This window comes from Syngnathus acus, chromosome 3 (genome assembly GCF_901709675.1).
Source record: "Syngnathus acus chromosome 3, fSynAcu1.2, whole genome shotgun sequence".
NCBI lineage: Eukaryota > Metazoa > Chordata > Actinopteri > Syngnathiformes > Syngnathidae > Syngnathus > Syngnathus acus.
This window is the reverse complement of record NC_051089.1, coordinates 1,367,694-1,390,523: the sequence shown is the minus strand read 5'-3', so window position 1 is coordinate 1,390,523 and position 22,830 is coordinate 1,367,694. Positions and strand designations below refer to the sequence as shown.

At 42.5% G+C, this 22,830-nt stretch overlaps 2 protein-coding genes across 2 annotated transcripts; one reads left to right on the top strand and one right to left on the bottom strand.

The window, feature by feature from the left end:
• The first annotated feature begins 4,310 nt into the window (after positions 1-4,310).
• On the top strand, positions 4,311-17,055 carry LOC119120817 (LIM domain only protein 7-like). Its single transcript, XM_037248033.1, has 26 exons — positions 4,311-4,538; positions 5,347-5,417; positions 5,490-5,559; positions 6,103-6,209; positions 6,627-6,657; positions 7,669-7,782; positions 7,849-7,981; positions 8,067-8,205; positions 8,347-8,521; positions 8,589-8,830; positions 8,898-9,063; positions 9,147-9,665; positions 10,260-10,508; positions 10,976-11,084; positions 11,598-11,759; positions 13,129-13,154; positions 13,220-13,327; positions 13,401-13,472; positions 13,777-13,922; positions 14,050-14,094; positions 14,201-14,253; positions 14,328-14,499; positions 14,567-14,740; positions 14,806-14,914; positions 16,187-16,289; positions 16,475-17,055. The coding sequence occupies exons 1-26, from the start codon at positions 4,470-4,472 to the stop codon at positions 16,495-16,497; spliced, it is 3,387 nt and encodes a 1,128-aa protein (XP_037103928.1). The 5' UTR covers positions 4,311-4,469; the 3' UTR covers positions 16,498-17,055.
• Positions 17,056-21,329: 4,274 nt separating this feature from the next.
• LOC119120796 (BTB/POZ domain-containing protein KCTD12-like) lies at positions 21,330-22,830 on the bottom strand. The gene has a single exon (XM_037248004.1). It carries the CDS (start codon positions 22,759-22,761, stop codon positions 21,949-21,951), a length of 813 nt encoding a protein of 270 aa, XP_037103899.1. The 5' UTR covers positions 22,762-22,830; the 3' UTR covers positions 21,330-21,948.

The window sequence follows — 22,830 nt, the reverse complement described above, 5'->3', positions numbered from 1 at the left end:
TTATATCATGCACCAAAGACTTATAGAGCCAATTTGAAGGCTTTGCTTTTGTTTTTCGAAGATATGTGTCATTGAGCCCATTTGAACGTTTTTTTTATTTTGATTTATTTTATTTTTTTTCAACTTTTCAATCAGTGTAGTTACTCTGAAAATGTGTGGAGGTTGACGGTGGCATTTGGCCAGACACTGTTGGGCTCACGGGGTGGATGCAAAGCCAACATCAGAACCTCGGGACCTGCTCGCTGACAGCCATGATGGAGAGCCACATTTAGGAAACATTTGTGTGTATTTCTTGCATGAGAGTGTATGAGAACTCAGAGGAATAATCAGTCATTAGTGCTGTTTTGTGCGCTGAGCAAGTGACAATGATGAATACATCAATGGCTGCCCTTTGGTCCGACTCAGCGGCCATCAGAAGTACGACAAATGCGAGTGATGAAGTGCCACTGAGTTTGGCAGTCATCTTTTTGAAAGTCAGGATAACACCGTTTTGTTATCATGTCATGACTTCAACCGCTTTTATATTCGAGGGCAATGGGGACCGTTAATTAGTCGCGACATGTTTCATTTGAAGCGAAAGATGCTGTCATGGTTTTAGTTTCAACTGATAATTTTAAACAAAAACGTGAATTGAGATTTTGTCAGATTCCCTGAATAATAAGGTTGTACCGATTAGAGTTATCTTTTGGAAGTAGTCTGAGCTATTTACATTTACCTTGGCAACCTTAAGCGATGCACCGTGCCTCAGGCTTTCTGGAAATTACCGAGTGATTAACTCTATTCATTTTTCTTAATGGGGATGACATATATAAACATCCCCATTACATACACCAGTCTTCCTTGGGACTGCACATTTTCTCTGATCTATTAATCATGCTTCTTTTAATGAGGTGCACACTCTGAGCTCGGAAGAAGGAGCCAACAACCACAAAGACAAAGATCAGATCATGGGATGAGATCCTTCCTGTGTATGACATTGCCATCATTCATCAAGGACAAATAAGATAAAAAAAAGTGGGACATTTTGTTTTATTCGCTTCACTACCTTATAAACCAGTTGTAGAATAAGACAATCCGTCCGTTTGTCTGTCCGTCCATCCATCCATCCAACCTGATCCATCTGTCTATCCATCCATCCATCCATCCATCCATCCACCCAACCCCATCCATCCATCCATCCATCCATCCATCCATCCATCCATCCATCCACCCAACCCCATCCATCCATCCATCCATCCATCCATCCATCCATCCATCCATCCATCCATCCATCCATCCTCTGAACCGCTTACCCATTACATAAAAGTGTCTCCAAGATGATTTAATAAGTCTGTAAGCCACAAGCGCTTCACAGCAAAACATTTTCCGTGGCATTGCCTCATGATTACAATTAAGCAAGAACATACTGTTCAGACACAATATTGAATTTTTTATCCAAGATATAATTTGAGCCATTCTGTACTTCTAACCGCCTCTTGGTGACGCCTTAAGAAAATGTACCAAGGCTCCTCATGTTATGTGTGCGAACGTATCGATTCCAGATGCACCACTAAGTAATACACACAGCATCATAATCAATCAGGTTGATGGCAGATTATTGATTCCAAACCAACCTTCTCCTTCCTCTACAGTCGCTTCTGACACCACAGCTTTTTCTTTTTGTGTTTTTAATATATTGAACTACACTGCTGAACCATTTGGACAATTTTTTTTTTCTATTGACCGAAATGAACGAATAGGCAATTAAAGTTCAACTAATGCTCATCAAATTGCTCTCAAGCCTAGACAGACTAATCTGTCTGGAAAATAACAAAACACTTATTCATTCCAAGAAAATCTAGTCCTTCACGTACAAAAATATATTAGCCAGATTTTTTTAGAGATACACGTTTCAACTGCATATAAAATGTTTATCTTCAATTTATTTATAAGTCAAAAGTGAATGAAACCATTAAGAGTCAGAGTTAAGTAATAAGATGCTATGTGGTCAATATTCAGGTAGTGCACTGAAGGCTGATGTTAGCAAAACTTCAGTTAGCAAAGCGTTTGCAGGAGTTGCTTACTTTGCAATGGATGCACCAAATCAACTTCACTTGAAACACATAATGGCTACTTTCAAGGCACTTTCAGGAAACTTGTGTCTTTCTACACATTTGCTTATTGATGCCCAGAGCCGCAGGAAATGTATAACGTTTGCTCTCTGCTTCCCCCGCACCAACCACGTGAACTGGAGCTCTCCAACAACATTCACAAAACTAAGAAGTGCTGAAGGCAACTCCAGTAAATAACAGAGATGAACACATTTCCCCCATTTTTGTCGTCGCTTCACAAGACTGTATCAAACCTCTGCTGTGCTTTTTTTCTTCTTTTCTTGTATAAATCCGATATTTTCTCCCAACAGAGCTGGATGCTCCTACTTATCTGAGAGCAGCCACCCACCAAGGCTAAATGGTGATAAAAATGAATCCACCTCTGCTCTAAAGATATTAACAGGCCATGTAGGATGCTTCACTTTTCATTTCATAATAAGTAGAATGCCCTCATGAAGCTGCACTTTTTTTTTGGAACTGCCAGAAAATGTGCATAACAAATCAAGAAGCAACAAAGTGCCATGGTGATATCTTCATTTAAATATCAAACGTTGCTTTTAAATTCACACCCTCACGGATTATACATCCTGTCTCCATATACTGAAGTCTCATTATAACGCTCAAGGACAAATTGGGCCGAGCGTCTCAATGTTCACGCTCTTGGCCAATGGATGAGTGGAGGTCAAGTCTGCAGCTAATGAGCTCAAATGTGAGTAGCGTGACCCGAATGATTTGCTAATGCAGCCTCTGCACTAAGTATTAGATTACTTTGCTCACATCCAGTCCTGGTGTAAAATATCGCATTCAATCCTGCATGCACACAGTTCAGATTATTCATCAAGTCCGAATGTACATATAGAAGTGCAAACATAGATTTTTTTAAAATGACTCAACTTGGTAAATTTTTATTTATTTATTTATTGTCTGTTTCATAGCATAAAGGGATCCATTGGGGGGGAAATTAGACCTTAATTTTCAACTTTTATTTCAAGCTGTTCCACACAATTTGTAATGTTCCTTCAAGAAAGAAATTCTAATCTTGAACTTTATGTTGAATGTTATGTTCACAATAGGATACAATTCAATGCAATACAAGAGTTTGTTCTGTTTGTTGTGATGGTTGGCATTTTCTTGCGTGTGAACATGACAAATGAAAAGGATTCTATTGTATTCCACATCTGAAAAGGGACGTAAATGATAAATGGTAAATAGCCTGCACGTATATATGGCGCTTTATCGACACTGTATGGTACTCGAAACAAACATGTTGCATTGTTGTGTTGTTTTGATGGAGAGTAGCTGTTGATAATGATGACAGTCGGAGGATGTCATTGAAAAGGGAGCACTGCTGGCTGGATGCTCTCCCTCCTCTCTTCTCTTCTCTTCTCACTCTCCTCCTGCTCACAAGGCCCGCGGGACTGGGCAAATGGAAAATATGGAATACAACTTCCCCGCATCTGCGCTTCATAGCGCAACCGGGCTGTCATCATTGTCCATTTGAGCCGGCTCCAATTTTCTTGCTGTACAGTAAGTACAATACAGTAAAACTTTATATTCATCACCATCATTCATGCAGAGTTACAGCAGCATCTACTGGGAGTCAGGTATAATGCAGTAGATGAATGAAATGTATTTCCTTTTTGCTGCATTCCTCTTCTTGACATCCATCACGTTCCTCCCCTTCAAAATAAAAGTCAAATTGTAAAGGAGCTGGACGAACAAATAAAACGTGCCACTTTGTCGACATTAAATCTATGGAAATTGTTTGGGCGTTTTAATTTCAAGATAAGTTGTCAAGGTTTTTATTTTGAGATGAATCAATCATAAAACAATACTATACGTATTGTAAATAGGGAAATAAATTCTCCTTTATAAGATCCCTAAATATAATACTAGCTTCTATAATAACGGGGATTTTATTGAACACAATAAATAAAATAATAAATAATATAAAATAATATAAACACAATAAAAAAAAAATACACACACAAAAAATACAATCTTATGTCATGATAGTGTTTCAGCATTTTTTGATCAGGTGCAGCCTTTGGGAAAAAAAAAAAGTTTCTGAACCATTGGTTCCATTAATTGGAGATAACGATGGCGTCATACCCCGTGAGGCCGCCAGGGGAATCTGGCCCACTTCACTTTGCAAACTTTTTTCGTGGTTTCCGAGTGGGCGGTGACCCAACCTCCAAACGTTATTTTTGAGACCCGGGCTTGGCTGGAGGTCACGAGAGCACTTCCTCGGCCAACTGGACGCCAATCAACAGGGAAGGCGAGCACTTCATCCTCATTTGCACAAACTTTGACGCATCTTCCATTCCATCATTTTGTTCCATCTTGTGTGTGCGTAATTTGGTTTGCGCGTCGACGCAAATGGAGTGGCGGCAGCAAAGCACTTTCAGCTGCGCGGATGCCTTCAATGAGGCTCAGCGTTGGATTGAGGTGGGTGACATCATCTTCATTTCTTTTCTTTGGACAAACCACAAGATGTCACAAATGCATTCATTTGAAATGAAGACTCAATAAGTGTGCTTATGTTGACAGGTTCCATTAGAATGAAGAAAGCAGTTGAAGTCATTATTAACGTTCCTTGCTGCCATTTTGAAATGTTTTTAATTGTTGATAATTGTGTATTGCTCACTGAATTGTTTAAGAGGAAGATTTGCTGTGCATTTGGTTTCAATGCACTTTGTTTCAGCTGACTGCTATCCAAGTATTGCACATTTGGCCAGGCTTAAACTATAACCAATCCATTCAAATGGGCCAACTATGAATGTTGACTAACTCTAAATAGGGTGTCAGTTGTCCGAGTGGATCATCATGAGAATGTGCACAGCGCTGGTTGGCGGGCAGCCCACCCAATCTTGCATGTAGCAGGCTGGAGGAGGAAACCAGGCCTATTGATTTTTAATTAGTTGGTGAATGTTGTTTGAAACAGGCCCTGTGCCAAACCTCATCAAGAATTTGCTAATGGTGTTTTGTATGTTAAATTGTGGGTGGAGATTGTTTGGACTCAAAATATGAGCCTCTGCCCCCCCCCCTTTTTTTTTTTTGCTGCAGAGAAAGTATTTATTTATTTGATGTCCATCCATCCACATTTAATTTATTTATGTATTGTATTTTTTAAATATTTTTAAATTTATTTTAATATAACAATTTTAGGGTTAGGCTATTTGCTAGTGTCAACCAAACTGCCTGCCAATGAGCCAACTTTATGTTCGGATCATCAAGTTTTCCATTTGTATTTTAGGAGGTAACCGGCAAAGGGTTTGGTTGCAGTGACTTCCGTGCAGCTCTTGAGAATGGAGTCCTGCTTTGCGAGTGAGTCATGTTCTTCCATTGATGCAACTACTCTGAGTACTAAGTAACGGCTATTTTGTTTCTTCCTCGTAGCCTGATCAATCAATTAAAACCTGGAATCATCAAGAAACTGAACCGACAAGCTACTCCCATTGCTGGCTTGGTAAGCGTTAAGTACTATCATTTTTTCAATTCAACCTTTTTGCTCCCAGTATTTGACTTGATCATAATTGGATGGCAGCTACTCACCAGGGAGTTGTGACATTTGTTTTGGTTGCCCATCCAAAAGCCTGAAGAGAAATTGGCTAAATTGTTCTGGTATTGCTTGTCGGGGTGATGACCCACCCTCTGAATCCATTAAGTTGTTTTTAGCAAGCTGGATTTTCAATTCTTATTTTGGCTCCAGGCTGTGTGCAAAGCTCAATTCAAATTTGTAGAACTGCCCAAAGCGAGCCGAGAGGACAAAAAAATCAATCGCCGCCCTCCGACTGGGGCTGATAAATAGTCAGGCCCAAAGTCGATGTGGTTGAGATGTTCATGATGATGGGGAATATATGCTGCGGATAATCCAGCCATACATATTAAACATGGTACACGCATAACCACAGGCAATATGTCTCACGAGCAGCGTTGCACGAGACGTGTAATGTAAGTTACAATGTTTGACTTGTTTTTTTTCCTCTCTGTTTGGGTTTTTGATCTGCAGGATAACATAAATGTGTTTCTAAAAGCTTGCGGGAAAGTGGGACTGAATGAGTCACAGCTGTTCCACCCGGGAGACTTGCAGGACTTGTCAAGTCGAGCAATCGTCAGGTGCACTTGTCAGCAGTTTTGTCTCATCTTGTATTTGGAAAATATGCAGGCTCCTGCAATATTTCTTTTTGTGCGCCTACTAGCAGAGTTGCTAAATTCTTTTTTTTTAAATTACTGCTCCCAAATCAATAAAAAATACCACAGAACTTGCTTAAACTTGTATTTCGAGAACATTGAAATATGACTTGGGCAACTTTGCTATTAGACTAACACAATGCTCCTAAAGTTATTCAATGTGTTCATATTTTGTGAAGATTTATAAAAAAAAAAATGAAGGACCTACATTTTTCTTTTATCTATTGTGACCATATACAGAGATGCTTTAATACTTTTTCTATTTTTTTTATTGTGACCATGTACAGAGATGCAGTCATACATTTGTGATTCATCTTTTCTTTATTTTCTTCTTTTTTGTAGGCGAAAGGAAAGCGGTCGAAGACTCAAAAATGTACGTCGTCTCTTTTATATTGTACTCTGAATTTAGTGCCGATTTGTAAACCCCACATTTTATCTACAATCTGCAGCATTGGCCATGCCATCTGAGTTTTCCTAATTCCAGCCTGTTTTTTTTTTTTTTTTGCAAGGCATCCGTGAATGGCGACTCGCAGGCGCTGTTTTTATTTGACATGTTTTTCAGCTGATGAAACTGCATAGTTGCATCAGAAGCCTCATTTGAATTCACACGCTGCTTGACCTCATGCACACATTAATGAGGCTCTTTGTTAGTGCCCAGTCTCTTTGAAAGGCCTTTTTCTTTTTGCTTTTTTTGCTTCTATTAGGCAATTGGGGTCAATTTGTGTCCATTCTCATCCTGTGTTCTTTCATGCACTTCCAATGCACACACTATGATGTCGTACGTAATTGTAAAGATGTTTTAACCCGTTGCGACTAAATGAGCAATGATTGTAAAAGTCTATTTTTAATCATTAATTTTCCTTCTAAAATCGAGTGGTAAAGCGCAGCCAAGTGAATTCTCTGAGACAAACTGTTTTTCTTTGCTATTGTTGGTCTTGAACATATTCGTCCCCAATTATGACTACTACGTAAAAGTAATTTTAAACCATTACACTCTTTATGAGCAGGGACAAAGGCAAAATCTCTCTGTTGTTTTTTGACGAGAAAGTCAAAAAGGAATAACATATGCCAGACGAGCAATTACTTCTTGCCGTGTTACCAAGGTGATTTTTATTTATTTATTTTTTAAATAAAGGTCACATGTCTTTCATGTAGCAGTAGCAATTATTTTTTTTGACAATTTTATTCTAAGTATTCAAATATACAAACAATACAGCGCTTCCTTTTTGTTCCCCGATAAAGTCCTTGCATAAAATCAAAATGAAATTGAGGAAGCAAAATGAACACAGAGAAACAAAAGACATTCAGAAAGGAGTGAGAAGAAGCATAGCTTTGAATCCTATCGAATAATAAAGTGACTCATATCTCCTCATGACTTTTTCAGGTTCTTATCACAGTCTACTGGTTGGGTCGCAAGGCCTACCTGGATGATTGCTACAATGGTGCCCAGCTCAACTTCAAGGCCTTCGAAGGACTCTTGGGATTGGCTTTGTCCAAGGTCCCATCCACGAATTTTGGTTTCATGTAATTGACGGAAATCTCTAAGGCTGTCTCCTCACCTCAGGCACTCGACGACGGCGGTAATGTGAAAGACCGAGAGTGCGTTCATCCGGGAGGGCCCATCGGCCATACGAGGGAGGCTTCCTTGGACAGCTTGGACTCTGCCGACTCTCGAGCTCCGCGTGCAAACAGCGAAGGTGCTTTTTATTTCTGCGTTTCCACACGTCCCAGTCATGGTGGGTTCATAATGTAAGACTTGTAATGGCTTCTTGTGTTGCCAAGGCTGTGGAAGTGATGCGGAAGCTGAGCAAGTATTCAAGATGGAGACCGCTCAGCAGTCAACCAAAGGCGAGATGCCACCTCCAGTCCTGCGGAGGAAGCAAAAAAAGGACAATGGCAAAGTATCGACTTCATTTACCAGGTACCACGTGGCAAAATGAGCCGGCCGTTGTCCGCCGAGGGCTTTTCCTTGTCGAGTCAATTTTCTTTTCCGTTATTCATGTCAATTGTCAAAATATGCCAAGTATGGTGTTGTCAATCAATACATTGATTTCTCTTGCAGTGTTTTGTGCATTAGGAGCAAATCGTTGAGTGACATCCCAACGGTGCAAACTTCACGTAAGGTTTCCCAAGAAAATGCTCGCGCGGGCCAGGACACCTCCGCAGGGAAATGGAATCAAGACAAAAAATGGAGGAGCCACAGCGCCAGCCGAGACAGTGAAGTTCGCTGGCAAGATGTGAGTCCAGATTTTCCATGACATGAGAAAAATTGGAGATCATATCTCCATTGTTCGCCCGTTTCAGGCCTTGACAAGGTGGAAGAACCATCGCAAGAACGTAAAGTCCAATCTCCGCAGGGAATCTCTTGACAGAGAAGGCGTCATGAACACGATGAACGACGGAGCCGAGAATGACCTTGAAAGGCAGCGCGGTGCGCAGCTGGAAAGGCAAGTTAACTTCCAAAGTGTGGAGCTGGCCGCCATATGTTCTGGAAGCAGTGAAAGGCCGCCGCCCTCACTTGTCTCGCTGCACGCCGGCAAACTGGAGTAATGTGACACATCCTCCATCTTTTCATTACTCTGACTCCTCTTCCATTACATGGCAATTCCACAGAGAGCAGCTGTCAGCGCAAAGGCACTGCCCGGCCTCCGTTTCTCCTCCATCAAACTTCTCAAGCGCTTTTCTCCGGACGCACGGTCGAGCTCCACTGACTCGAAGCTATGCGGCTGAAGTGCCGTTTAGCCCCGCCTCTTCTAGCCAGAACTTTCCCCCTGCACATGTAAGTTTTGCAAGACTCAATGCTGAGGTTTTTAAAATTGTCACTCCACTCGGAATCGCCATTTGTTTTCTGCTTGTTGTCAGGCAAAGTCGGGCGGAGTCACGCCTGCCTCTGATGGGAACGTCACGGGAGAGGAGACCCGTTTTGCATCTTTGGCATTAAATGGAGCCGCAGTAACGGCACCAACACGGGATAACGCTTTGGGCTCCCACAGCCGGTTCAACTTTTCCGCTCCCGTTGATCCTCGAAGTGATGCGAGTCAACCCGAAAAGGTTCATACGAGTCAATTGACTTTTCTCGGCGCAGCAGATTTTCCAAATGACGGCGAATCGGGAAGCTCCGTCGCTTTCCGAGACCTTTCTGACCCGAAAGCCTTGTCTGGAACGGAGAGTCATGAAAACGCTTCTGAAATGTCAGGAGACAAAAGTAGATGTGAGTCGGCTGAAGGCCGCAGAAACTATTTGAGCAGAGCCGCTTCTTGGTCGTGTTCAGCCAGCCTTCCTCGCGCCTTCAAACGGGCCGAGGGATCCTGTCGTGTCTCGTCCGTCATCACAGCTCGGCCCTTCGGGACCAAGCAGTCCAGGATTCCAAAACTCTGTCATGTGAGTGTCGTCGCTGTAGCGCCGTTTGGTTGTTGTTTTCATTTTTGGTGTATTTTACAGTTAAAAGTTTATATATACCGTAATTTTCGGACTATAAGTCGCACCGGAGTATAAGTCGCACCAGCCATAAAATGCCCAAAAAAGTGAAAAAAAAACATATGTATTTAAATCGCTCCTGAGTATAAGTCGCCCCCCCACCCAAACTATGAAAAAAAAACGCGACTTATAGTCCGAAAATTACGGTATTTTAAAAAAAATTCATACATCATTTGCAAGTGTTTCAGGTATATTAAATTAAATTATAGTTATATCTCATAAATATGTTTTACATTCACTAGAACAAAGACTACTGATGTGACTGTCTTCATCAAACAGCGACTATGCCTCCAACCCCAAACCGCATTTTTACGTACTGCATCCCAGGGTCCGCTCGTGGCAATTAACGAGCGTGGACAACCTGCTTGGTCTGCTACCCACTTACCCACCTCATTAAAAATATATGCCGCTGTGTGGGTTGATGCGACGTCTTTGATATGCTGTTTCTGAGTTCCGATCTACAATTTGTGCCGTTTATTTAACGAGTCATGTTTGCAGAGCCTAACGGGAGTAGGAGAAGGCGCTCCTTCCTCACCTGCTAGCGCCACGCTCAAAAGACAAACCGCCTCGTCTTACCTAAGAGGTCCGCATCAGCATCCCAACCATGTGGCGGAGACGACTTTAGCAAAAGCAGAGCGGACCAGTCTTTCCAGGCAGAGCTTTCGCTCTCAGCAATATTCAAAGACGCAGGCCCAACTCGGCAAAGCTGCAACTCTGCCGCGTAGCGCCAGCGTCGGCACCCCCAAGGTATGTGTGATTGTTCCTGCGGCATAATCATATTGCATCAAACAGCATTGTCAACATCAGGACAGATCAACACTGACGGTACCCATTCATCAAATGAAATGAGCCAGATGAGAGAAAAAAAAAAAAAAAGGAAGCAAGCAGAGCGCATTTTACTATTTTATGTCCGGCATTGTCTTGCCTTGAAATAAGACTTTAATTTGTACGGTGACGCAACTCATGGTCCATTCACTGCTACAGTTGCGTTTTCAAATCCAGACAAAAACTTCCTCTTTAATATGAATGAAGCCCCACGACGGATTACGCAAATTTGTCCAAAGGGTGGAAAAGTCCACCAACAGGATAGCCGCTACGATAATTCTTGCAACAAGCCCCTTGGAGTATCTCATTTCAATGTGGAAGCACATGAAACTGGATCTGTGGGTGTCAACTTGAAGTCTGTGTGTGTGTGTGTGCTGTGTGCTTTTCAGGTCGACCACAGAGACCTGAGTCTTGTTCCGATACCAAACAGTGGACCGGACTGTGTTTTCCAACCACTTTGGGAAACTACTGACGCAAGAAGAAAATGTTGTCATGCAGGTAAAATGGACTTTGATTTTTCTCAAAATGTTCTTTGGAGGCAACCATTTCTATTTCTCTTATTTTCTTGCATGCTTTTTATTTTTGGCAAGACGATAAATCGTGATTTCATGTTCAAAATTTTATTCCGGCTCAACGCCGCTTTTCGAGAGTATTTAGAAGCCAAATATAAATATTTCAACAGTTTGGAGAGTTCCTGTTGTTTTACGGAAGCTGCTGACTGTTTTGCAAGAATGTGGTGACTACCTGGAAGAAAAAAAAAAAACCAATCAGCAGAGAAAAAAACCAATGCAGTCAAAAACCCTTTTATTGAAAAGTTTCTGCATGACACACTTTGAGGAGAACTTCTTGGAATTGGGGCCATTCACAGTTGGAGCAGCAGCGAGCGTTGTGACTTATTTTTCCATTTGCTTTGAGCAAATCACGCTAAAGCATGGTACCTTGTTTGTGTTGCGCTGTCTGTGCCCTCATCCGTCTTCATTTTCTTGACGGCGAGTGTCCTTCTCGCGGCAGGCGGCCCGGCGGACTTCTGCCGGCTGTGTGCAGATGACGCCATCCCGACTGTCCGCGGCGATCTGGCGGCGCGCTTGAGCTCCGACCCGTGGGAGGACAAAATGGCATCTGCACTGCAAATTGGCACCCTTACCGCCGACAGTCGACGTTATGAAAAAAAGGGTGAGCTCCACAATGACGGCCATCTTGTGTCCTTCCACCAATTTGATGATCGGGTTGAGAATGCCAACAGGAAACAAAAATCTCTTTGCTCCGTTACAGTTGAAGAAGGTCTCAGCAAAGGGATTAATATACAGAGGGGAAAAAAATGTTCTGTACCAATCCAGCGTTTGCCCTTGCTTTCCTGAAACCTTGAATGGCATTGCCGTAAATCAACCGCCGAAGAAATGTCTGCAGGTTGACTCCGGTCGAGGTGAACTCTGACAACGGTCTGTCTGAAACAAGTCAAAATATAGTCATTGCCCATAAAATGGGCCAGCAAGACGCACTTTTGCACTTGTTTTGAATTGGATGTCTGTGAGTATGTGCGTTGCTTAGTAACTATGAACCGTAGCGGTCCCTTATGTGTAAATGATTGGTGGGGGGATAAAAGCACTAAAGTGTAATTGGACATTTAGATCTGCCGTGTAAATGCAGGATAATGAGCAAATACAATAGACAGTGCACTGCTAGTTTACAAGACAAAATGTCCAGTGAGCGGCATGTGAAGTGGAAGAATTGATGCTTTTCTCTACTTTGCAACATTAATTGCATATGGTTGTCTTGTTTGTCTCCTGCTACCGTGGACTGGAGGCTCTGCAGGATTCAGCTCGTGGGTTTACCTATGTGGTAATGTGCTTTTGTGCTGTGTGCATTGTGTGAAAACCTTCTTGGTAACAGAACCTGCGCAAACCCAATTTCAATTCATTAACATTGAAATGCATTTGAAATGTACTTCCTTCATGTAATATTGAATTGGTCCAGATACTGACATCGTGATCCCAGATAAGGACTTTCTTCCACCTTGTTTTTAATTAGTTTATATTTCTAGTTTTTATTTTATTATTTTTTGTTTATTTTATTTTTTGTTTGATCTATTTTAGATATATATATTTTATTTTTTATTGATGCACACAACTATTCAACTCATTAGGTTTCTCATGTTTTTAAAAACCTGAAGGATGCTGAATTCTTCGCTGATACCCTCAGTGACTTACTTCATTTTGAAGATCAGAAGTTAAGATGGGACACATTCCGCATGAAGCTCCAAATTCAGCTGCCAAATGTCATATCCACCAGAGCGGCAAGGCCTAAGCAGTCTGGGCAGCAGCATCCGGCCGGCACTAGCCAATCCTGTTAAGATCTCTTGCTTGGCTGAGCTTGGCTGACTTTGGCCTGGCTTGTCCGAGCAAGCTGGATGTCACATTTTTGCAGCCCAAGTTGTCAATGAAAGTGGAAATTGCAGCTCAATGTTAATTTGGAAGCTGAATTGCGTTTCATTAATGATCTGTTTGGCAGCAGAGATGAAGTGTTCTGTTTTTGTGTCACGCAGGAGGTTCCGAATCTGCAATCTCCGATGTAAGTTTCCACCATTTGACAAAATGTGTGTTTGCACGGGGATCATGTCCAGCCTGTTTGTGCAGCTCCAGGTGCCGTCCCTCACCCGCTCCTCATCCAGCTGGTCATGGGACCACGAGGGCGACCACAGGCGGCAGCAGAAGTGGCAGGAAGAACAAGAGCGCCTCCTTCAGGTGAAAACTATTAACAGGAGCCTGGAGAATCGGATGGAATGGTGGTGGGTGAGATGTTCCGTGTCTTGGTCAGGCGCAGTATGAGCGAGATCGGCGGAGGCTGCAGGCAGAGTGGCAGAAGGCAAAAGAGGATGCACGTGAGGAGGTGTGTAGGAGGCCGGCTGTGAAAACGTGCTTTTCTCTCCTTCGTGTCTGTTTTCTTCTGTAAATTAGAACATCACCCTTTGAGGTGTTTGTTCCTGCACTTCACGCAGGCATACAAACATTTGACATCCTGTGTGACTGCTTTTTAATTTTCATCAATGGGCTCCAGTGATCCGTGCGAAAATGGATTCATGGTTTGATTAAATTGAGGGACTCGAATGAATTTTGTTTTTGTCTGTTAAGGATCCGGTGGCAATGTTCTTCGGCAGGCCACTTAACACCAGAAATGCAATTTGTTGTTTCAGAATAACTTTGGAGTGCGAGATGATGTTGAGACTCCTCCGGGAGTGACTCATCTACATGGTTTGACCAAAATAAATGAGCGGAGCCCTGAAGAACTCGGCTTTAAACGTCAGAATGGCACACGCAAGGATCTGAATAACAAAGACTGGTAAGGCCTCGCTTTTGTGTCACGTGACCAGTCTGATGACTCGGATTGTGCTTTTGCATTTTTTATTTTATAATTTATATATTTTTCTTTATTCATTTATTTTATCTTATTCATTGTGACACCTCAGGGCTGAAGGCACCTCTGGCTTTGCTGGGCTTTCTCCCGCACACAGGTCAGAACAATCAATCCGTCGCTGCCTTCTTAGCTGACGTATTTACTTTGCCACTGGAATCTTCCAACCAAAATATTCAAATCCTGTATCTGTGTTCGTCCCTTAGGGCAAAGTCGTTGTCTACTCCAGCATTAGCCGAGTCGTACAAACAACCAAAAGGTGAGCCGAGCGTCTCCTTGTAGATTTTCTGTAGTTTTACTCTTGAACGCTCACAAATGTCGGTCATCATTCAGGTGATCAGAGGAAAAGGAAAGAAGACTTTGCTTCCAAGGCCGAGCAAGAGCGCCAGCAAATCTTGGAGGAGATGAAAAAGCGAACTCAGCTCCTGACTGACAACAGCTGGATACGACAGCGCACCAGCGCTTTTTACAAGGAGCCCATCTACATCGGGTTGCCCCTGAAGAGGTTCAAAGTTGATCACACGCTTATTTTTTGTTTGATTATTCTCAGCTTTGTGCTCGGATGCTCGCAGGTACGAGTCGCTCGACACTCTCGGAAGCGCCCGGTCAACCCTCATGGCGGCTGATCCCCGACCACATTCGGCCACCGCAGGTTTTTGTGGGGCCGGTACAACCTCCTCTGCCCGTTACAGTAACGGATCGAGATCATCTCTGAGAAATCCCCCCACGGACCCTCACTCCAGCAGGTAAGGAGTCATTTTCCCTCCATCATCTCAAAACGTGGCTTCATGGTGTGCTGCTGCTGCCTCAGGATGGACAGTGGGAGGAGAACTTGCTGTGTGTGTGAAGGCCACCTGAGTAGTGGGGCAGCCATGGTTATTGAAGAACTTAATCTCAGCTTCCATTTTGCCTGTTTTCAGGTGAGAGCTTAACAAAGCGGGCTTCTGGTGGTGGGGTGCTCACATGGGTCTTGGTGCGCTTGGATTTTAACGGCACTCTTTTCACGCCTCTTGGTTCAGTTTTGGCCGAGTTAATCTCCTCACTGGGTTGGAGAGCGGCGGTCTCGCTTCATGTGGTCAGCTTGGTCGCTATTTAGGGTGTCATTGTTATTTGCAGTATGAATACCACTATAAGGTACGATGATAAATGTTTATTTTTTTTATTTTTGTTATTCTATGTATTTATTTAAATTATTATTTTATTATTATTTTTTGTTATTATTCCTTTTTTTTTTTTTATTATTCCCAGTCATGGAGGGTGGAGAGCGAGCAAGACCTCTCCTGCTAGCCTAAACACTGTCAGCAGCACTGACCTACATTTCCGACCTCAATTCAAATATTTGTTCCGTGAAATGTTTCCTGCACAGTCTGCTCTTTTCATTGGGAGGAATTTTTCTTGGTCGCGCTCCGTCCAGTCGTTCCTTTATCTACTGGAACTCTTTTTCTCTAATCAGATTTCTCCTTGTGTGCTGCCGATCAAACTAATCTGTTCAGGGACTTCCGAATGAATGTTTCTTGATGATGTCAGCATTTTTCTATCCTCAAATTGGTTTTACAGCTGAATTTGACTAGCGATTGTGAAGTGAATATAGTGCTAGTTAAAAGTTGGCCTTTCTGATGTTATTGTCTCGTTAGATAATAATTCTCAAGTCCTCCAGATGGCGTGCTGTTGTGTTTTTGTGTTCCTATAATTCCAATGTGGTCGTGTTGCATCACAGAGACTTTAAAAAAAAAAAGTAAATATCAGCCTTATAACAAGAGTCCACATTTTTGGAGCCTTGAGGTTTTCTGACTGAACCAAATCAAATGCTGGTAGCACACTTTCCATTGACTCATTTTTGTGGTAAGCAGTGAACCGATAGCCTCTATTTGTCTTTTCCTTCGTGAGGAGCACGAAACCTGAGCGCTGTCCACTTTCTCTCATTAGATACCAGTTGTAAAAATAGCGGTGGCGCTGGCCAGAGTTAATTAGAACGAAGATGGAAACTCGTGACTCATCTTTGCAACCTTCAGCTTTATGACCTTTAATTTGATGATGATGATGATGTCGCTCTTAGCAACCATCTGGGGTCGAAGTGCTGTTCTATGCTAACAAATCATTTCATTAAAAAAAAAAAAAGTATATTAAAACAGAGGCCCCTATTTTTGGAATGCTGGACTGCATTTTTCTCACTTCTCCCTCCTACTCCTCAGTGTGTGGGCTGCCAGCGATATCTTGGAAAAACAGACACTGGAGTACAGGTTCGGGTCCGAAACAAGAAGCCGTACTGTGAGCCCTGTTATTTCCAACTTAAGTGTGAGTATGACAGAGACCATCACACATTTTCAGAAATTCATTTCCAAGCCGTCACCTTCCATAGAGGTTCTGAACCGGTTCTTGTTTCACATAAGCGTAACTTCTCACTTTAAAATGATCTAGCTAACGATTAACAAACATTTGGCGCGGTTGTCAAATAAAAAATGTTCTGCTTGACATTTCAGCAACCACTTCAGCATTTGTGTGACCAGAACAAAGAACTCATGCTTGCAGAGTAAGCCGGAGTGGGAAACTAGCCTGTCATTTTTTTTGTTTTTTTGGAGGGGGATTAACATTTTATCAGTTTGAATGTATTATCTAATAAAGAATTGTAGTTTAGTTTATTTTCGTATGATTGTAAGTGTTAATTGTTGTGGGACCTATAATGGTAGCCGCCCCGTATTGTATCCAACCCCAGTTAGCAATCACGTTTAAACTTTTTCAAGAGCACTTTTTTTTTTTTCTCACCCTGCCCACTCTGGTATTGAGCAGTGTTTTGTACCGTATTGTATATTTTTGAGGTTTTATTCATGTTTACCACCAGGGGGCGCATCTGCTAATCGACGCAATTACTCGAGCCGCGCTTCCTCATTTTGTTACACTGAAATCTTACAAGGTATTTGGTGTGCAATGCACACAATTGTGTTCCTTGAGGATTCATGTAGTCACACTGCAGTACCAGTGTCATTTCAAAAATTCAAGTACTGTCATTTTCATGTGCTATATGTGTATGTTTGGATTAAACTTGGATAGCAAAGCATTTTCATTGAAATACGTCATTATTTTATTTGTCTGGCTTTTCAACGATTTTCCAAGGTGTTAAAATTCTTGTTGTGTAAAGTTTGAACTAAATTTTGCAACTTTTTTTGTTTTGCTTTGAATAAAAAGTAAAACCCCATTAACCATAAGAGCAAAGTGTGAAAGCAACTCTGTTCTATTCTTGGAGCAAGTCAGACGTTTTAACAAAGTCTGCAACTGTCATTACGGGAAATGAAGCAAGACGGAAGAGTTTTGAGTCTGTGGTGCATAAATAGGGAAGTGTGCTGCTCGCTGGCGGTTTCAGTCTCTTCAAAAATCTACCCATTCTGTGACATGGCAATAATTATCAGTCGTGCCCATGCGGGGACTCAAACAAAAGAAACAATACAAGTGGCACATATTTCGTAAGATGTGCTGGGATGATCCCTTCAGCGATATTATTTGGACTTTTGAATAAACATGGCTGTTGAATGTGGGCCAAGAATGATAGATGATCGCTTGCAGGATGTTCAGGGTGGGCGAAAGCTTTTTATTCGATGGTGGACGTTCAATCCACTCAGTGGCAACAACAGGCGTTCCCAATATTTTGGTTAATGAATGTACTTGAGCTACAAGAATGTATTGATTTCATACACAAATGTAAACAGCAAAGATTGTGACCTCATACTTTGGCAGAGAAAGTATTTGTGCGGGAATACGATCAAAAAGCGGCTGTCGGATGGACACGTTTTATTGGGTACAAAACAAGTCGAGACAAATTACGGAGAGAGATCTGCCAGCGACCCGTTCCCATCCTCAACATTCTGAGAATCGTTTCCATGACTAATGGGATTGTTTTTTGACCTCATGGCAGACTTACAGCCTTTGTTTTGGCAGAATATCATGAGTTTTTTTTATTATTATTCCTGAAGGGATCCCATGGCTTCATACTTTTGATCTAATTTTTATGGGAAAGTCTCTAAAGTTGTTTTATAGCGTACTTTGAAGTTTCCAAAAACGTTTTTCCTCCCTAGAAGACCATTAGCCTACTCTGGATTTTCCTTAAAAGGTTTATCATCTGTGCGCTGACTCCTTCCTGCTCCAGCCTCCCATTTTTTATTTTATTATTTTTTTACTCTTATCTTTGCAAATATTTGAATTTTCTTGACTTTTTATCTCGTGCTACTGGATTATCTCTGCAGCCGATGTACACAAAGTCTTTCAAAGAAAGCCTTCTCTGTTTTCAACTCGGGGCCCTGCAGAACGTCAGACATTTGTGGATTTGTGAAATGCTGACAAAGTTACACATTAAAGTGTGAAGGATGGGAAATAGATTCAAACGAGAATGTCCTTTCGGGGTAAATTGCATTCAATCGTCTGCTATGGTTTGGTGTCAGGCTTGTATGACCGAACTTCATATCCAAAGTGGGAAAGAGACAGGAAGCGGTGTGGAGTCAGGACATATCTGGAAAGTGTCCTTGCAGTGGAACATCTCTGCTCAACATTTCCCAGAAAGCGTTTGTCATGCGTCACATTTAGATGGGAAGGCACATTTTTCACTTGGGTCCTATAGTGAGTGCTGAAATGATAATAGTGTGGAGGATGTTATCATTTTTCAATCATTTAAAAAACCCACTATCAATTTCAATAATGTGCAGAACAAGTGCAAAACGTTCTTGTGAATACCTTTGAACATATTTGCCAGTCAAAATAGTTTTCCTCTACATTGGAAGCTCCACTCTTCCGTAGTCCTGCATATCGTTCTAAATCTGCAAAAACAAAATGGCTACTTCTCATGTTGCAGAATATATATTGATTATTTTTATCTGAATTATTTGAATTTGTAAAAAAAAAAATATTGCTGTTGGTATTCCCAGTTTGGATAATATGATTGTCATCACAGAACATGTCAAACAAATCTGGCATTTTTGTTTCAATTAAAATATTCCTGCAGCTTTGAGAAACACACACACAGGATGGTGAGATCTCTGACAGACTTCTAATCAGCTTCCTTCGTGTCTGGCCCTTTTAGAAAGCTCTGACACTATTCGGGAGCTTGATGAGAGAGGGGGGGGGGGGGCACTTGGTGTGAAGAGGAAGCCTAAGCAGCCACAGCGGGGGTGGAGGATGTTCCCTCTCGTCCTCTCTGTTGCCTGCTGCTGACAAATTCCGGCAGCCTTTTGCCAGTACAGTGGCAGGCTCAGCTTTGGCGCTGGCCAATCTCCGGTTTGCCGCTGTGTGCCCAGAGCAGCTCAGCGGAGTTCTGGTGGTGGCAAACGTTTGCCCTTCTCAAGATAAACAGCACGCAAAGCAGCAGCTGGCCGACAGTATTTTCTTGACAAACTCAAATTTATGATGGTTGCTTTATGATAAGAGGCCCGATTGCGACACTCCTCAGTTCAGCATTGTTTGAAAACTGCACTTCAATCAAACGCAATAAAAAGTTTTTCCCAGAAGGACAGAAAGTCTTTTGGAACAGGACACGACTATCCGTAAATTATGCTGCTAAACAACAGTACCAACAGTTTTAATTTTTTAATTTTATTTTAGTATATTTTTATTTATTTTTTTATTTATCCATTTATTTATTTATTTTTAGTTTTTAACATTTTTTTTAACACCTTTCCATTCATGACAGCAAATGGGCAAAAGAATGAACTCATTGAGATTATTGGCTGTCTGGACAAAAGAGACAGTTGGCTGGTTTTGAAGGTGTCCCGACATTTTTCTAACCTTGTGACACTCACGGATTATCCAGGCAGTCTCACAAATCTCGTTTAATGCTTCAAGAAGACGCGCTTGTGTCTGATACAAAAAGCCATTGACTGGAAAGCAAAAGAAAAAAAGAAAATGACAGTGCAAGCTTTTGGTGGAAAGAATGTTCTCGCTCTTCACAGACTCCAGCACAACACTCTGGCTGCTACTTTCCTCCTTCCTTTGAATTGGATTATCTATGGGAACAGTCATCAAGTCTTGCCCAGAGGGACTCGTGAAGCAAACTCTCGCTGAACAAACCATCCAGTGTATACATACTGTATGTAACATTTTGTACCATATGTGTGAAAACAAAAACATGAATCAAGATGGCTGTGTACTTTTGGTGAACGATTCGTTCAAATCACGATTTGAACATTTCCGCACCATTCACAGCTTTTCATTTCCAAGATGGTTCACTCGTTCTTGATGTTCTCGACTACTTTTAATGAAGAAGAGAGTTGAAAGAAGTGCTTTGCGGCTTTTGTGTTTCATTTTCTGATTGAAACAAAGAACAAATGGAAGACAAAGCAATGTTGTGTTATCTTCGCAGAGGCCATGCGGAAGGTGTGAAAATTCCACTAAATTAGAGACACGCAGGTCACAGTTAGTTAGCGGCAGAGGCTGTGAGAGAAGAAGTGTGAAACATTTTGTTGATTTGAAGACTGCCAGCAAATCTGCAAATGGTCTTGGCTGCCTCGTCACCCTCCTCCGTTTTTTTCTGGTGGACACGTCCAACAATGCTTCGACTTAAAGGTGACGCAAATCTATCGATCTTGTTTGCATTTTGGACTTTGTACCGTTTCAGAAAACCTTCTGGAAGCACTGTGTGGTTTTTGTGTAAAGACTTTTTTAAAGGCCATCCATCCATTCTTCCTATTTCCGGCCCAGATGGTTGGGTCACATGACAGTTGGCTCTCGTGTCCATGCTGCTTTTGCGTAGGAGGCCTGTTGAGCGAGTGAACGGACGGTATGGATTTGGTGACTGGTGTTTACTGGACATTTGGGATTCTGTCCGAATGTTTGCTTGATGTTGATTGCAAAGATACCAAGAAAAACAATTGTTAAATGGAAATCCCCTTCTCTTCCTCCAGCTTGCTTTTCTGCCCAGAGGGAAATAACCGAGCCCTTTGTGCCGGGAAGGAGTTGATTGGACCGAAAATAGGAGGAAAAATCTTAAATGTGGTTGTGTCAAAGCTGCTGTGGAAATGTGGGTTCTTTTTTTTTTTGACTAAGATAAACCACAGGGAAGTAATAGTGATACTTTGGATTTTGTTCAAATGTACGGACACAAGTGCTGACGGTGAAATTAACTTGAGCCCATTTAGGCACATCTGATGGCGAAAGGTTCAGTTCCATTTTATGGCTGCGATTGCAAAATGGTGCAACAAATTGTCACACACGTGGATTTCATTAAGAGCACAGAGAATCAATTGTTTTCAAGACCAATTGAATCGAGGTCAGTAATGTTAATTGATGGTGGTGTCAAATACCGGACATGGACTTGGAATCCATTTTTCCAAATGGTAACAGTGAACACGAGAGTCGTTCAGCCATGTCACATTTTTATTTAAAATGATTACAGATGAAAGATATCACCGCCTATTTGGAGCTATTTATTGTAAAATCACAATCAGACAATTCAACTGGCAGTCTTGAGTTTGATGATTACGATTTTTTGGAATGTTTCATCTCCACAAAAGATTAAAAATGATTTACAAAACCATTTTATATCATTATATGATCTGTTAAACGGAAACCCCAAACATCACATTTACGTCTCATGAGTCACATCCTGTCCTTGCTCTGTAGTGGGGGTCACCAACATGGTGCCAGTGGGATGCCCCCCCCCAAGGACCACACATGTGGGCCTCTTCTAAAAATAACTACCAGCAATGGGAAGAAATAATCAATCATTGAGTTATGTATCTATATTAAGTGTTGCATGTGGATAAATATCGCTAAATGTATATGAGCAAATATTTCAAACTTGGAGCCCTTTGCATTTTTCACTCCCCAAGAAGTAGCAGGAAAAAAGTTTTCAAATGCTCTCTTTCAACCTCATCGGCAGTACACAATCAATCCAAACGTGGTGGACAAAGTGTACACCACAAAAAAACATCAACTGCAGGAAAAAAAAAAAGTCACAATGTGCCGCCATCAAAGTTCACCGACTGAAAACGTACTCGGTGTAGCTCGTCCACACTTTGTCCTCCCCCGGGTCGCTGCTGGCGTACGAGCAGGTCCCCGTGGAGTTGCAAGCCACCATGTGGAAGCCAGCCTCGGCCAGCCGATCGAATGCTTGCTCCAAGAAGTTGTACTTCAGGTAGTACCTGGACGTGTACTTGTCCGGGGTTCGGTCCGGGTCGCGGCTCTCGTTCAGCGTGTCCCCGAACACTTCTTTGGCGAGGCAGATCTTGCTGCAAACGGTGATGCGGGCCACTCTGCGGAATTTGGCGTCCGCCTGGATGTCTCTGCCGATGGTGTAGCTGCCCCGGTAGCCCACCGTGATGTAGCCCGAGGTGCAGCTGGAGATGGAGCTGGAGCCCGGCGAGCGCAGGGTTCTGTCCGACGACGAGGAGCCGGTGATCGGGCTGGGGAGCTCAGCCTCCTCCGACTCCCCGCCGCCGTCCTCCGTGGGGGAGCTGGGGGCCGCCAGGCGCCTTGACAGCTCCGGGAGCTGGAAGAAGTCTGCCTCCTTCTGCAGGCGCCTCTTCTCCTTGAAGAACTCGGGCAGGAAGAGCTCCGAGTCCCGCAAGTAGTCCAGAATGTAGCGGAATAAAAAACCATCTCGGTCAAAAAAGAAGCGCCCTTTGCCGTCTTTGGGGAGATCATTCGGGGAACTTTGGCTGAACTTGGCCCAAAGCAAGGAGTCGGGCACCGCCGTGAGCGTGTCCAGCCTGGTCACGTAGACCTGACCGCCCACGTTGAGCTCCACGATGTCGGGGAAAGTTGAGCTGGGGCTCCCTGCATCTGCCATCGTGAAGGAGGGGAAGATAGTTGGGTCGTCTTCCTAATTTTGTGTTTTATATTGGCTGTGTGGGAGGAG

Bases quoted from the DNA above. Each gene is read 5' to 3' on its own strand.
- LOC119120796 (XM_037248004.1), bottom strand. From the start codon at position 22,761: ATGGCAGATGCAGGGAGCCCCAGCTCAACTTTCCCCGACATCGTGGAG.
- LOC119120817 (XM_037248033.1), top strand. From the start codon at position 4,470: ATGGAGTGGCGGCAGCAAAGCACTTTCAGCTGCGCGGATGCCTTCAAT. The intron at 7,783-7,848 runs GTCCCATCCACG...TCCTCACCTCAG, and splicing joins TGGGATTGGCTTTGTCCAAG to GCACTCGACGACGGCGGTAA. The intron at 11,760-13,128 runs GTGAGCTCCACA...TGTGTCACGCAG, and splicing joins TCGACGTTATGAAAAAAAGG to GAGGTTCCGAATCTGCAATC.